General features: G+C 44.5%; 1 protein-coding gene across 1 annotated transcript in view; it reads right to left on the bottom strand.

Annotated features, from left to right (window-relative positions):
* The window catches only part of lrrfip2 (leucine rich repeat (in FLII) interacting protein 2), a 202,492-nt gene extending 187,204 nt beyond the window's left edge, over positions 1 to 15,288 (bottom strand). The window contains exons 1-2 of the mRNA XM_078539775.1: positions 15,073 to 15,288; positions 12,580 to 12,759 (exon numbers count right to left, since the gene is read on the bottom strand). Of these exons, the coding sequence (XP_078395901.1) occupies positions 12,580 to 12,669 (90 nt within the window). The 5' untranslated portion in view covers positions 12,670 to 12,759; positions 15,073 to 15,288. The remainder of the gene's footprint in view (positions 1 to 12,579; positions 12,760 to 15,072) is intronic.
* Positions 15,289 to 15,605: the final 317 nt, after the last annotated feature.

The raw sequence follows: 15,605 nt of genomic DNA, 5'->3' as shown, positions 1-15,605 counted from the left end.
CAAAGGCAGACCACATTTCTGAAGTGGAAATACATGCTTATAACAATGGCTAGGAAGCATTTGTTACAAAATTAATGTTTGGCTGAAGACATACATTAAATTTATTACTTGTCTCTTTAGAAGGCAAGATTAGATGGGTCAGGCAAAGAAAATAATGCCAACCTGACATCTGAATAACCCGTTTCTGTGCTGGAACATGATTTTCCCTGGAAATCTTTCTCCGGTGTCTTATACATATTAAATATTTACTTTATGTAATAAAATTTCATGTGATCTCAGACTCCAGTAAATTTTAAATAAATTCGCAACTTCATACTTAATGGGAATGTGCGCAACCACAGTCTCTTGCAACACATCATGATGTTTCAACATCATCATGGCAGTACTCAAGTATAAAATATTGTTCTTCTACTTCCCAGGAGCTTTTGGTGACTAATCCCGCCTCTCGGTCAAAAGGTCATGGGTCTAAATTCAAGTCCCATTTCATAGCAAGTGCCAATAAAAATGGCTAACTGTCTGAAATGCTGTCTTTTGGCTGAGACATTAAACTGAAGCCTTGGCTGTCCGCTCAGGTGGACATGAACGATCCCATGGCACTATGTGAAGATGGGCAGTGCAGTTCACTTAATGTCAACCGTTATTGAAATAATTTTTCATTGCCATTTCTTGAACTTTTGCAGTTGTGGAATTGGTTGTAATGGTCCTGCAAATTAGACATGCTGGCCTCCCTCTTAATTCTCTCTTCTGATCAAGTGTCCCTTCTTTTGGAGTTTCCAAAGGTTTACCAGTTACAGCTCATGTATGCAGACAGAATAAAACAAAGTCTGAACCCCATTTTGCACTGCAAATTTCAGATACAAAAGCTTATTTTTAAAACGTTTCATACCTCCTCCTGACTTTCCACTTCAGTTTTGCTGTCGAAAGTTAACCGTTTTTCCTCACAATATTTAGCAGTTTGTTAATGTCATTCCAAAATTTTGAAATCCAGGTTACGAAGATCTGCTTTATGCCAAATGATTTTTAATCCATTGGCTGGAAAGGTGTATTGAACTTTGACAAACAGACTTTTTAAAACCAGAGACAAAAGTGACTTGAACTCAACGCCCAAGATGGCTAACCCAAATTTGCACTACAACACATTCCATTCCAATTCAGTGGCAATCTGCATGCAAAGCCCATCAAGGACAATGACTTTTGGGAGTGTGAAGGTCTCACACCTCCTGTCTCATTAGCAAGGCATATATGGCAATCACCTCAGGTATTCAACTGTTGGGAGACGAGCCCTTAAGACTAATCACTTGGACAATAGGACCCTGGCTAAGTTAGCTTCCAGCCATGAGCTAATCAAGTCCCCCTGGAAATACAGAGACAATTTTTTTTTTGAATGCCCCTTGCAGTTGTCGTAGGTCACGTGACAAGCCAACCCTTTAGGTTTTTAAGCAGACGTTTTCTCAGCAAAGCTGAGGACAAACAGCTTAGGGAGAAGATCTGAGTGGAGTCCTTCCTGCCTCCTTTTTTCTCCAACCACCTGTTAAGCTTTGAACCCTGTTTGCTGACTGATAATCTAGGGATGCCCTAGGAACATAGGCGCAGGAGTAGGCCATTCAGCCTATCGTGCCTGCTCCACCATTCAATACGATCATAGCTGACCTTCCATTTCAATGCCTTTCTCTCACGCTATCCCTTTATGTCATTGGTATTGAGAAATCTTCAATCTTTGAACAAACACACTCAATGACTGAACTTCCAGAGCCCCTGGGGTACAGAATTACAAGACACTCAACCCTCAGAGTAAAAAAAATTATCCTCATCTCGGTCCTAAGTGGCTTCCCCCTAATTTTTAAATTGTATACCGTGGTTCTAGACTCCCCAACCAGGGGATACATCTTATCCGCATCTACCCTGTCTATCCCTTTAAGTATTTTGTAGGTTTCAATGAGATCACCTCTCATTCTTCAAAACTCCAGAGAATACAAGCCCAGTTTCCCTAATCTCGCTTCACGGGACAGTCCTGCCATCCTGGGAACAAGTCTGGTGAATTTTTGCTGCACTCCCTCGATGGCAATAATCTTTCCTAAGGTAAGGGAACCAAAACTGCACACAGTATTCCAGGTGAGGTCTAACCAAGGTTCTATACAATTGAAGCAAGACTCCACTACTTGTGTACACAAATCCTCTTGCAATAAAGGCTAACATAACATAAGCCTTTCTAATTGCTTGCTGCACCTGCATGTTAGCTTTCAATGACTTAATGACAAGGACCCACAGGTCATTTTGTACACTTACACTTTCTAGTCTCTTACTATTTAAGAAATACTCGGCAATCTGTTCCTCCAACCAAAGTCCTTCTTCAGTTTGAAGAGGGCACGGAGAGCGGTGGGGACTTCAGTTTAACTTTGGGAGCGAGAGGTCAAAACAGCGAGGCTTTGGGAGCGAGGGGGTCAAAACAGCGAGGCTTTGGGAGCGAGGGGGTCAAAACAGCGAGGCTTTGGGAGCGAGAGGGTCAAAACAGCGAGGCTTTGGGAGCGAGAGGGTCAAAACAGCGAGGCTTTGGGAGCGAGAGGGTCAAAACAGCGAGGCTTTGGGAGCGAGAGGGTCAAAACAGCGAGGCTTTGGGAGCGAGAGGGTCAAAACAGCGAGGCTTTGGGAGCGAGAGGGTCAAAACAGCGAGGCTTTGGGAGCGAGAGGGTCAAAACAGCGAGGCTTTGGGAGCGAGAGGGTCAAAACAGCGAGGCTTTGGGAGCGAGAGGGTCAAAACAGCGAGGCTTTGGGAGCGAGAGGGTCAAAACAGCGAGGCTTTGGGAGCGAGAGGGTCAAAACAGCGAGGCTTTGGGAGCGAGAGGGTCAAAACAGCGAGGCTTTGGGAGCGAGGGGATCAAAACAGCGAGGCTTTGGGAGCGAGGGGGTCAAATAAAAGCAAGGGTCCAGATTATATTTAGTTAAGATATGTCTGGGAAGCTCAGTCCCATGATTTGCACATCCAGCGCTATGTGGGAAATCCTAGACACTCCTAGTGGGCTGAATGACCATGTGTGCAGGAGGTGCCTCCGACTGGAGCAACTCGAGCTCCGGGTTTTGGAGCTTGAGCGGCAGCTGGGGACACTACTGTGCATTCATGAGGCTGAGAGGTTCGCGGATAGCACGTTTCAAAACATGGTCACCCCGCAGCTTAAGGAAGTGCAAGCAGAGAGGGAATGGATGAGAGCGAGACAGAAGGGGACCAGGCAGGTAGTGAGGGAATCCCCTGAGTGCATCTCACTTGCAAACCGTTTTTAGGCCTTGGAAAAAGGGGTGACATCTGTGGAGGCCAACCAGAGGCTAGACCATGGCACTGTGGGCAGTCCAGCTGCTCAGGGGTTGGGGGGGGGGGGAGGAAGAAGTATAGAAGTGCAATAGTGGTAGAGGATTAGTTTGTGAGGGGAGTAGACAGGCACTTCTACGGCCATAGACATGATTCCAGGATGGTATGTTGCCTCCTGGGTGCCAGGGTTAAAGATGTCATGAAGCAGCTGCAGGGCATTCTGAAGGGGGAGGGTGAACAGCCAGTGGTCGTGGTCCATGTTAGGACCAATGACTTAGAAGAAAGAGAAATGAGGTCCTGTAAGCAGACATTAGGAAGTTAGGTAGGAAATTGAAAAGCAGGACTTCAAAAGGTAGTAATCTCCGGATTACTCCCAGTGCCACACAGGACCAGAAGGATAGGGCAGATGAATGCGTGGCTAAAGAGATGGTGCAGGAGGGAGGGCTTTAGATTCCTGGGGCATTGGGACCGTTTCTTGGGAAGGTGGGGCCTGTAAGTTGGATGGGTTACATCTGAACAGGAACGGGACCAACATCCTTGCAGGGAGATTTGCAAATGCTGTTAGGGCAGATTTAAACTAAATTGGCAGGGGGATGGGATCCTGAAAAGTAGTTCAGAAGGGAGAGAAGCTGAGATGGAATTAGAAGTTATAACGCTAGTGAGTCTGGAGGGCAGAGGAAACATAGGCTAGGTAAGAAATAATTGAGTTCAGCGAGGCTAAACGGAATATATTTTAACGCATGGAGCCTGAGGAATAAGACAGACGAGCTGAGGGCACAGATAGGCACATGGAGAATGATATTATAGCTATGACTGAGACTTGGCTAAAAGGGCAGGATTGGCAGCTCAACATCCCTGGTTACAGGGCATTCAGACAAGATAGAGGGGGGGATAGAAGAGGAGGCCGGGGGGGGGGGGTTTCGCAATATTGATCAAGGAATCAATTATAGCAGTAAGGAGGATGATATCTTGGAAGAATCATCAAAAGAGGCCATATGGGTAGAAGTAAAAAACACAAAGGGGCAAATGCATTGTTGGGTGTGTACAATAGGCTCCCAAACAGTCAGGGAGAGAGAGAGGATCAAATATGTAATCAAATTTCAGAGAAGTGTAAGAATAATAGGGCAGAAATATTAAGGGATTTTAAATATCCAAATATTAACTGGGACAGTTCTAGTGTGCAAGGTAGGGAGGGAGCAAAATTCTTAAGTTGCATCCAGGTGAACTTTTTTTATCCAGTACGTAGAAAGCCCAACAAGGTAGGGGGCAGTTCTGGGCCGAATATTCCGAAATGAATTCAAACAGGAGGAAGGTATATCAGTAGGGGAGCATTTGGGAGATAGTGACTATAACTCAGTTAGATTTAGGATAGTTATGGAAAAGTATAAGCTTGGGCCAAGAATAAAAGTTCCAAACTGGGGAAAGGCTCAACATGAGATACGATTTGGCCCAAGTGGACTGGGAGCAGCTACTTGCAGATAAAACTGAGTCAGAGCAGTGGGAGGCATTCAAGGAGGAAATAGCGAGAGCACAGGGCAAGTATGTTCCCGAAAAAACAAAGTGGGGGATCAAGTCCGGAAAACCCTGGGTGGCAAGGGGCACAACGGTTAGGATTAAGAGAAAAAGAGAAGCTTATGGCAGATACAGAGGGCTCAATACGGCAGAGTCCTAGAGGAGTATAAAAAGTGCAGGAGGGGGGGAACTTGAAAAGGAAATTAGCAAAGCTAAGAGAGTGCATGAGAAAGCATTGGTGGGTAGAATAAAGGAAAACCCAAAGGGGTTTTTGAAATATATAAAGAGCAAGAGAATAGCTAGGGAAAGAGTAGGGCCAATTAGGGACCATAGAGGTAATGTGTGTGTGGACCCGGAAGACGTGGGTACAGTCCTCAATGAATACTTTGCGTCGGTCTTCACAATGGAAAAGGACGGCACAGGTATAGACATCAGGGTGGAGGACTGTGAAATATTTGAGGAAATTAACAGAGAGAGAGGAGGTACTAGCCGGTTTAGCGGCCTTAAAAGTGGATAAATCCGCAGGCCTGGACGAGATGTATCCCAGGCTGTTGAGGGAGGCAAGGGAAGAGATATCAGGGGTCCTGGCAGTAATTTTCAAGTCCTCCCTAGCCACAGGTGAGGTGCTAGAGGACTGCTAACATTGTCCCATTACTATAAAAGGGAGGAATGGATAGACCAGGAAATTACAGGCCAGTCAGTCTAACCTCAGTGGTAGGGAAGTTACTAGAAAGAATTCTGAGGAACAGAATATATTTGCATTTGGAGAGACACGGATTAATCGGGGATAGTCAGCATGGATTTGTTAAGGGAAGGTCACGTTTGACAAATTTGATCAAATTCTTTGAGGAGGTAACCACGAGCGTTGATGAGGGTAATGCATTTGATGTGGTCTACATGGACTTCAGCAAGGCTTTTCATGAGGTTCTTCATGGCAGACTGGTCAAGAAAGTAAGAGCCCATGGAATCCAAAGCAAAGTAGCACATTGTTTCCTGCCTCTCAGCCAGTTTTGGACCCAGAAGGTGATGCAGAGGGGTGTTTCTGTGACTGGAAGTCTGTTTCCAGTGGGGTTCCGCAGGGTTCGGTGCTGGGGCCCTTATTGTTTGTGGTGTACGTAAATGATTTGGACTTAAATGTAGGGGATGTGATCAAGAAGTTTGCAGATGACATGAAAATTGGTAGGGTGGTAAATAGTGAGGAGGATAGTCATAAACTGCAGGAGGATATCAATGGACTGGTCAGGTGGGCAGAGCAGTGGCAAATGGAATTCAACCTGGAAAAGTGTGAAGTAATGCACTTGGGGAGGTCTCACAAGGCATGGGGTTACACTATGAATAGTAGGACCCTGGAAAGTACTGAAGACCAGAGGGACCTTGGTGTTCATATGCATAGATCCCTGAAGGTGGCAGGGCAGCTAGATAAGGTGGTTAAGAAGGCATATGGGATACTTGCCTTTATTAGCTGAAGCATAGAATACAAGAGCAGGGAGGTTATGCTGGGACTGTATAAAATGCTGGTTAGGCTACAACTGGAGTACTGCGTGCAGTCTTGGTCACCACATTATAGGAAGGGTGTGATTGCACTGAAGAGGGTGCAGAGGAAATTTACGAGAATGCTGCCTGGGCTGGAGTGAGAGAGCTATGAGGAAAGAATGGATAGGCTGGGGTTGTTTTCCTTGGGGCAGCGGAGGTTCAGAAGGGACCTGATTGAGGGATATAGATTATAAGGGGCATAGATAGGGCGGATAGGAATGCACTTTTTCCATTAGTAGAGGGGTCAATAACCAGGGGGCATAGATTTATGGAAAGAGGTAGAAGGATAAGAGGGGAGTTGAGGAGAAATTTTTTCACCCAGAGGGTGGTGGGAGTCTGGAACTGACTGTCTGAAAGAGCGGTCGAGTCAGAAACTCTCTTAATATTTAATAAGTATTTAGATACTTGCTTGCATTGCCATAGCCTCCAGGGCTACGGGCCAAGCGCTGGGCCAAATGGCCTCCTTTTGTGCTGTAAATGTCTATGAGTCTATGGATAACCTCTCCGTTTTCCATATTATATTCCACCAGCCATGTTCTTGCCCACTCACTAACTCTATGCAAATCCTCTTGAAGCCATTTTGCATCTTCCTCACAACACATATTCCCACCTAACTTTGTGTCATCTGTGAACTTGGAAATATTAGATTTGATCCCCACATCCAAATCATTGATATATATCTGTTTTATTCATTCTTGGAATGTGGACATCGCTGGCTAGGCCAGCATTTATTGCCCATCCCTAATTGCCCTTGAGAATGTGGTGGTGAGCCGCCTTCTTGAGCCGCTGTAGTCCATGTGGTATAGGTACACCCACAGTGCTGTTGGGGGAGGTAGTTCCCGGATTTTGACCCAACAACAGTGAAGGAATGGAGATGAGATATATTTCTAAGTCAGAATGGTGAATGGCTTGGAGGGGAAATTCCAGGTGGTGGTGTTCCATGTGTCTGCTGCCCTTGTCCTTCTAGATGGTAGTGGTCATGGGTTTGGAAGCTGCTGTCCAAGGATCCCTGATGAATTCCTGCAGTACATCTTGTAGAATGCACACACTGCTGCCACTATGCGCAGTGGTGGAGGTAGTGGATGTTTGTGGATGTGGTGCCAATCAAGGCTGTTTTGTCCTGGATGCTGTCAAGCTTCTTGAGTGTTGCTGGAGCTGCATCCATCCAGGCAAGTGGGGAGTATTCCATCATACTCCCGACTTGTGCCTTGTAGATGGTGGAGATGCTTTGGTAAGTCAGGAGGAGAGTTACTCGTTGCAGGGTTCCTAGCCTCTGATCTGCTCTTGTAGCCACAGTATTTATTTGGCTAGTCCAGTTCAGTTTCTGGTCAATGGGAACCCCCCAGGATGTTGATAGTGGGGGATTCAGTGATGGTAATGCCTTTGAATGTCATGGGACAATGGTTAGATGCTCTCTTGTTGGAGATGGTCATTGCCTAGCACTTGTGTGGCACAAATGTTACTTGCCACTTATCCAAGTCTAGATACTGTCCAGGTCTTGCTGCATTTGGACATGGGCTGTTTCAGTATCTGAGAAATCGCGAATGGTGAACATTGTGCAGTCATCAGCGAACAGCCCTACTTCTGACCTTATAATGGAAGGAAGGTCATTGATGAAGCAGCTGAAGATTGTTGGGCCTAGGACACTACCCTGAGGACACAACCCTAAATTGGGGTCAGCCAAATACAATTAAAAGTTGTCGAAGATGCGAGGTGCCAAACAAATCCCTCGCTCACATCTCTGGACGTTGCCCGTTTGTTAAAAATGCAAGAATTAAGCACCATAATAAGATCCAAGACCAACTGCACCAGTATGTCACCAAGTACGGCTGGGCATTGTACCTGGAGCTGAGGCTTACAGCCAAAGACGGCTCCTGATGAAACCTGATGTCATATTCAGGAAGGGAACAGGGATCGTAGTCCGTTACGAGGACGACAACAAGGCACTTGAAAAGGCATGGAAATAAAAAAGGCATAAGTATAAATACCTTGAAACAGAGATTATGGAATTGATGGAAGGCTCTGAGCCTAAATACTTTTGGTTTGTGCTGTGTGCAAGAGGCAAATGGTTTGAAATGAACAACAGCCTAATGCGATTCCTAAATATACAAAGATACAGATCCTTCCCCAGCAAAGTCTAGACTAGCAATATCCCCGACGCTCAAAATGCTGCAAATCTCCAGCAACAAGTTGTGAGACCATAGACAACCGAATCGCCAAGCTTTGAGCTGGTGATGTTATACACCAACGCTCGGTGCCAGGATGCAGCGTTCTGAACAAAGACAGCATGTGGTTGGCAGCAGCACGGAGTACAAAAGTGGCAGAAAGAAAAAAATCACGCAAGGCAAGGTTAATTTATGAAGCAAAATAAATGGATGTGGTTTATTTAACTTGGCAGTGATGGGCGAAAACATAAGTATGGATGCATGTTTTTTTTTCCTCATCTTACAGTGGCAGGCTTCAGTAATAGCACGTAATAGAATTCTTGGTAAAGCCCTTGGACAACTAACCAGAACAGCACTCTGCTACATGCTTCTCCGAGAATGGAACAACACGCTTGGTAACTCAGAAGGGTCAGCCCCTCAATCAGTGTGTACCATAACCCGAGTCCTCACCCTAACACCGGTGCGGCCCACGGCCTCCCAGCTGTGGAAACGCTAGAGGTTTACAGAATGTGGACGAGCCACGCAAAGAGTCGGATAAGGCACTTGCGTGAGTGTATTCAAATAGCCAAATGCCTCGTCATCTAATTAGTGAAATGCATGAATGGATGAACAAGATTCCCACTGTCCCTACCCACTATCTAATGAAACCACAGCCAAGGGAACAGGCTTGGCAGAATCCGCAGGGAAAGAAGACCCTGTTGAGCTTGACTCTAGTCTGGCGCTGTTAAGAAATATGAGAGGTGCAGAATAAGTGTGAGGCCTCGGCCGCTGGTGAAATACCACTACTCATCGTTTTTTTCACTTACCCAGTGAGGCAAGCCGTGGGCTCTTGCTTCTGGTCGGAAGCGCCCAGGAAGACAGGCGCAACCTGCTCCAGGGATAGCGACAGATGAGGAGGTTCACATATATTATGAACAGTTGGGGCACAAGTACTGATCCTTGTGGCATCCCACTGGTCACAGGCTGCCAAACCCAGAATGGCCCATTTATTCCTACTCTGTTTTCTGCCTATTAACCAATCCTTAATCAATGCCAGTATATTACCTCCTATCCCCGGTGCTTTCATTTTGCTAATCAACCTTCTGTGGAGAACTTTATCAAAAGCTTTCTAAAATCCAAATATACTACATCCACTGACTCCCCTTTACCAATTCTGTTACTAACGTCCTCAAAAAACATCAACAGGTTCGTCAAACATGATTTCCCATTCATAAATCCATGTTGACTATGCTCAATCATTATTATCCAAGTGTCCATTTATCACATACTTTCTAACAGATTCCAGCATTTTTCCTACTGCTGATATAAGGCTAACAAGTCTGTAGTTCCCCATTTTCTCTCTCCCTCCCTTCTTAAATAGTTTGGTCACATTTGCTACCTTCGAATCTGCAGGAATGATTCCAGAATCTAGAGTTTTGGAAGATAACCACCACTGCATCCACCATCTCCATTGCTACTTCTTTCAATGCTCTGGGATGCAGATCATTAGGTCCCAGGGACTTAGCAACCTCCAGTCCCATTATTTTTTCCAATAGTCTTCTTTCTAATACTAATTTCCTTCAATTCCTCATTCTCCCTAGTCCCTTGGATCTCTAATTCTGGGAGGTTTCTTGTATCTTCTTCAGTGAAGACAGATACAAAGTAATCATTTGGGTTGTCTGCCATTTTTCTATTCCCCATTATAAATTCTCCTGACTCTTCCTGTAATAGACCGACATGTGTCTTAGCTAAACATTTTCTTTTTACATACCAAGAGCTTTAACAGTCCATTTATACTTTTTTCTCATTTACATTTATATTCTATTCTCCCTTTATCAGTTTCTTGGCCCTCCTTTGCTGTATTCTAAAATGCTCTCAATCCTCAGGTTTACTCGTATTTCTGGCAGCTTTATCTTTTAGACTTATATAATGCTTAACTTCCTTTGTTCACCACAGTTAACTGACCTTTCTTTTTAGTTCTTGTGCCTTGAAGGAACATATAATTGCTGTAAACTATGTAATAATTCTTTAAAGGCTACCCATTACCCATACAGCATCATACCTTTTAATGTATTTTTCCAATCCACCAAAGCCAATTTGGCCCTCATACCTTAATAATTTCCGTTGTCCAAATTTAACACCCTGGCTTCAGATTGAACTACCTTACTTTCAAACAGAATATAAAATTCTATCATATTATGGCCACTCACACCTAAAGGATTTTTAAAACAAGATTAATTAGCCCTTTCTTGTTACTTAATGCTAGATCTAAAATACCCTGTTCCCTAGTCGGTTCCGTTACATACTGATCTAGAAATCCTTTCCTAACACGTTCCAAAAACTCGTCTTCCACAGCATTAGTGCTCATTCGGTTTACCCAGTCTATATGCAGATGAAGTCACCCATGATTACTGTATTACCCATGCTAGATGCTTCTCTAATCTACTGCTCAACACCATGCCCACACTACCACTGTTTGGTGGCCTTCAAATAACTCCTACTAATGTTTGCTGCTGCTTGCTGTTTCTTAGCTCCACCCAAATAGATTCCACATTTTGTTCTTACAATCTGAGATCCTCCCTTACTAATATATTGATCCCATCCCTCATCGGCACAACACCGCCTCCTTCTCCTTTTTGCCTGTCCTTCCTAAATGTCAAGCCGTGCTAAGACAGAGATTTCTTAAAAGAATCCAATGCAGCACTACCGCCTCCCAAAGAACAAAACCAACTCAGTGGTCTGCAGCTTTAAATCGGAACTATAGAGGCTATCAATTTCAGCCCAAATTGTGCGGGGAAAGGTGCCTGATCCCTCATGACCTTTCTATGAGGAAGAAGCAGAAGCATTCCTGCTCCTCCTGGTCAACAAGTAGTACATACGAACATACAAACAAGGGGCAGGTGTAGGCCATCAGCCCCTCAAGTCTGCTCCACCATTTAATAAGATCATGGCTGATCTGCTAGTAACATGAAATCTGCATCCCCCCTACTGCTGATAACCTATCACCTCCTTGCTAACCAAGAATCTATCCACCTCTGCCTTAAAAATATTTAAAGACTCTGCTCCCACCACCTTTACAGGGAGAGTGTTCCAAAGCCTTACAATCCTCCGTGAAAAAAATTTGCCTCATCTGTTTTAAATGGGCAACCCCTTATTTTTAAACAGTGGCCCCTAGTTCTCCCAAAAGATGAAACATCCTCTCCACATCCACCCTGTCAAGACCCCTCACGATCCTACATTTTTCAATCAAGTCTTGAATCAGAGGCTGCCAACCTCATTAAAATATTTAAATTGCCAGCCCACCTCCTGGTAGAGTATTCACTGCACCTGCTTCCCTACCCACACACACATCTACCTTTGTCCCAGAAGCAAATGGGTTGTGGTTCCGATTTTTTTCAGTTTTAAACATTTATGAATGCTAAAACTCTGAACATCAATGGCTCTCTCCCCAAACCCTACATTCCAATTCACTTGCATAAATATATGTATACACTATTATTTCTTCCATGGACGCCAGTCCACACCAAGCACCTGACAATTTGATAAATTATTCACCACACAAAACCTGTTTTAGAAAGTGCAAACGAAAAGAGAAACCTAGTTATGAGCTTATGAATTAATACATAACACACTTGGCATGACAAAACATGATCCTTCAGATGACATACAAGCAAATCACGGACATTGATATAACCCAGACACAAGACAAAACGAAAAGTATTTTTGGACCTCATGTATTTCACTTGGCTGTGAAATTTAGAGACCAACAGGTACAACAGTTACTAAACTATACAGTACTTATCAAAGAGAAGACTATTTATAGATGTTTATTCACATCAGAGAGCCCCTTAAATTTTTTTTAAGAGCTCCATAGCATTCCTTTCCAGTACTGAAGCTGTGGTGTGCACGACAAGAAACGCAGTTCAGTTCATAGAAAATATATCACAAACCTCTGCTCGTAACACTGTGTACCCTGCAGGAAGCGAATTTAAACTATAAATTTAAGATAAGCCAAGGGTATCCCATCATAACCGACAATTACAGCCAGATTACAATGATCTAAATGCATCCAAATAAAATTCAACCAACCTCTCTAGCAATGTGGCTCAGGGCTTCATCTTCAGCTGAGAATCTATCTTTAATCGGTGTTCGTTTCCTTCCAGCTCCTGGTGTTCCCATTTTCTCCAAATACTTGAATAAAATCTTCTATAAGTTGAAGACCGTAGGATCAAATATCATGTAAAAAGGAACTCTTTCCACGATTGTACTGTGAAAGCAAAAGATGATTTTTTACAAACTTCTCCCCTCCACAGTAAAAACATACATACAAGTTATGAATTTAAAGCACATGGTTCAACATTTTTTGTGGGCAAATTATGCTGCAAACTCCACGGATGCAGCTTCACGTTAATTTTACTGGTCAAGCATAAATGTTTTGTGTTGTTGTTGCATCGGTCATTTCACAGAAGCTGGTTCCAAAATCAATTTCATCTCAACAAGATTCCAATGTTCAAAAGTGTATTTCTGCTTCAATGCTTCCTCTTGCTTTACAACCTTAGTGTTATAACAAAGAAAAGAATCAGATCAGTTACTTGACTCTATTTTACACAAAGAAATGAATGTCAAACCACAAGCAATTTTATTTAGTATCGGGGGTGGGGGAGTCAAGAGGAGATTGTGATGTAGTGGTAATGTCACTAGAAAAGTAACCCAGAGGTCCAAGCTAATGTTCAGGGGACATGGGTTCAAATCCCACCATGGCAGCTGGTGGAATTTAAATTCAATGAATAAAATTTGGAGTTAAAAGTATCAGTAATGGTGACCATGAAACTATCATCGATTGTTGTAAAATTCTGTGTTTGTTGCCTATGCTGCGCATGAGCAGCTGTAAGCACAGTTGCCATCTTTATAGGGGGCAATATGCAGCAGGGCACATGCACTGTCATCACAACCTGAAATTGAAACTATCACAACACCAATCTCTTTATAACGTTTGCGATTGCGGCCTCTGTGCAGTTTCTGAGCCTCCCGCTCCAAAGCATCTTCCACTTAATCCAGGTCTGTCACCAGAAACAAGCCACACAGTTTCAAACGGATTGCAGCCTTATCTCTGGAAATTGCAGAGAGGCTGCCCCTGACTGACCTCCCGACACAGGGCTCAGAAAATGGGTGAACGGCTTCAGAATTCGAATAAGTTCCAACCGGCACTGTGTCTCCTGCAAATCACGTCATTGGTTTCTGTGCAAGCATGGAACATGCGTTGACAGGTATCAGCAGCCATCTTCCACGGACAGGAGACAGTGATTATAAAAACCCATCTGGTTTACTAATGCCCTTTAGGGAAGGAAATCTACTGTCCTTACCTGGTCTGGCCTACATCTTACTCCAGACCCACAGCTATGTGGTTGACTCTTAAATGCCCTCTGAAATGGCCTAGCAAGCCCCTATGGCAGTTTAAGGGCAGTTAGCCATGGGCAACAAATGCTGGCCTTGCCAGCGACACCCACATTCCATGAAAGAATGAATTTTTAAAATCCAAGTGGACTGACTGCTTCAGATTCCACACCAGGGACACAAATCAATTAGTAAAGTAACTGGGAGATGGAGGTCAGCTTCACTTTTCAGTCTTCCAAAGATCAGGTCACTTTAATGCATATTACTGCACTGTCATTGCACAGACAACAAACAGCATTCCTAAAGTTAAAGATCCTCTCAATTGCAAACTTGTTGTGAACTGCTACACCACTTTATTTATATATCAGCTTTCATGTAGAAGAATCTCCAGAATATCAGAGAAATCTGACGAAAACAGAAATCAATCCTAAAAAAACATTAAGATGGATGACCCAAAGCTTGGTCAGCATGGATATCACCGAGGGGTCTTAAAGAAGCAGAGTTTGAGAAGCAAAGGGATTTAAGGATTTACCTATAGTGCAGCTGAAGGCATAGCCACCCTTACTGGGCAAAAGGAAGGGGGAAAGATGCAAAAGGGCTAGACACAAAGAACGAGTTAAAGGGGGGGGGGGGCGGTAAGCGTTGCAAAGCTCGTGCAAGTTACAGAACTAAGGAAAATAGGCCACAGAAGAATTTAAACACAAAGACATGAATGTTAAAGGGTTAAGAGGGTAGGGCAGAAATCAAAGTCGATAATAACTACTCAGTAGGACTTGATATGGCAGCAGTATCCTAATCTCACACTGATCTTCCATTACCCGCGTCCTCACCTACTCTTCATAACCGTGCAGTGAAGTTTGACAGCGAATTGCTCAGGAATGCAGCATGACTGCCCCCTCACCAGCTGTCGCCAAGGAAACCCACTCCACCTCAAACTAACTCCGCAGGTTTAGATCCATTTAAAAAAAAAAGTCATACTGGAGAGGAGCCAGAGGTTGAGTGTAAATTGCAGCAATGCAGTACGGCCCAGCCTGGGATAACACTGCCCGGGTCGACGGGACAGGCAAAGAGGAGTTTACAACGACCGAGGACGGCGCAGGATCCACCCAAACAGAAGGCGGCCTATAACCGATCCGGCCGGGAGTGATAAAGCGGCCGCCGGGGCCCCAAAGCGCGGATTCTTACCAGCGGCCCCCTCCGCTCCTTCGCCGAAATCAAGCAGCCATTCGCCAACTCACTGAGTTACACCTCCTTTCACCGATTCAATCACCAGGTCACACATTGCCCACAAACTAACATTCCTTTCTTCACCCTGCCCCAGCTTTGACAGGCAGTCTTCCCCCTGCCAACCTCCTGACTTCAAATAAAAATTCAAACCCTCCCCAAACTCACCACCTACCGCCCCCACCCCCCGCAGCCAACTACTTTGTACGCATGCGTCAAACCCGACAGCTGAGCATGCGCCAAGTACACTACGTGCGCGCACAAGGCGCGTGCACATTTCTTGCCCCAGGGACGCGTACCCTGCTGCGCGTGCGTACAGACGGCAAGATTTTTGGGGAGAAGGGCGCATGCGCATAAGCTGCCCACCCTCCTGCGCATGTGTGGTAGTGGTTTTCTGATTTGGCGGGAGTTCGAGGAGTTGCAATATTTTTTATCGGTGAACACTGAGACACACTTGTTTCACTTTGTTTTAAATTTAAGTGAAAGGTGGTTTGTTA

This window comes from Cetorhinus maximus, chromosome 4, assembly GCF_964194155.1.
Source record: "Cetorhinus maximus chromosome 4, sCetMax3.hap1.1, whole genome shotgun sequence".
In the NCBI taxonomy this organism is placed as follows: domain Eukaryota; kingdom Metazoa; phylum Chordata; class Chondrichthyes; order Lamniformes; family Cetorhinidae; genus Cetorhinus; species Cetorhinus maximus.
Note: the sequence above shows the minus strand (reverse complement) of the source record. Positions and strands in the feature narration are given on the sequence as shown.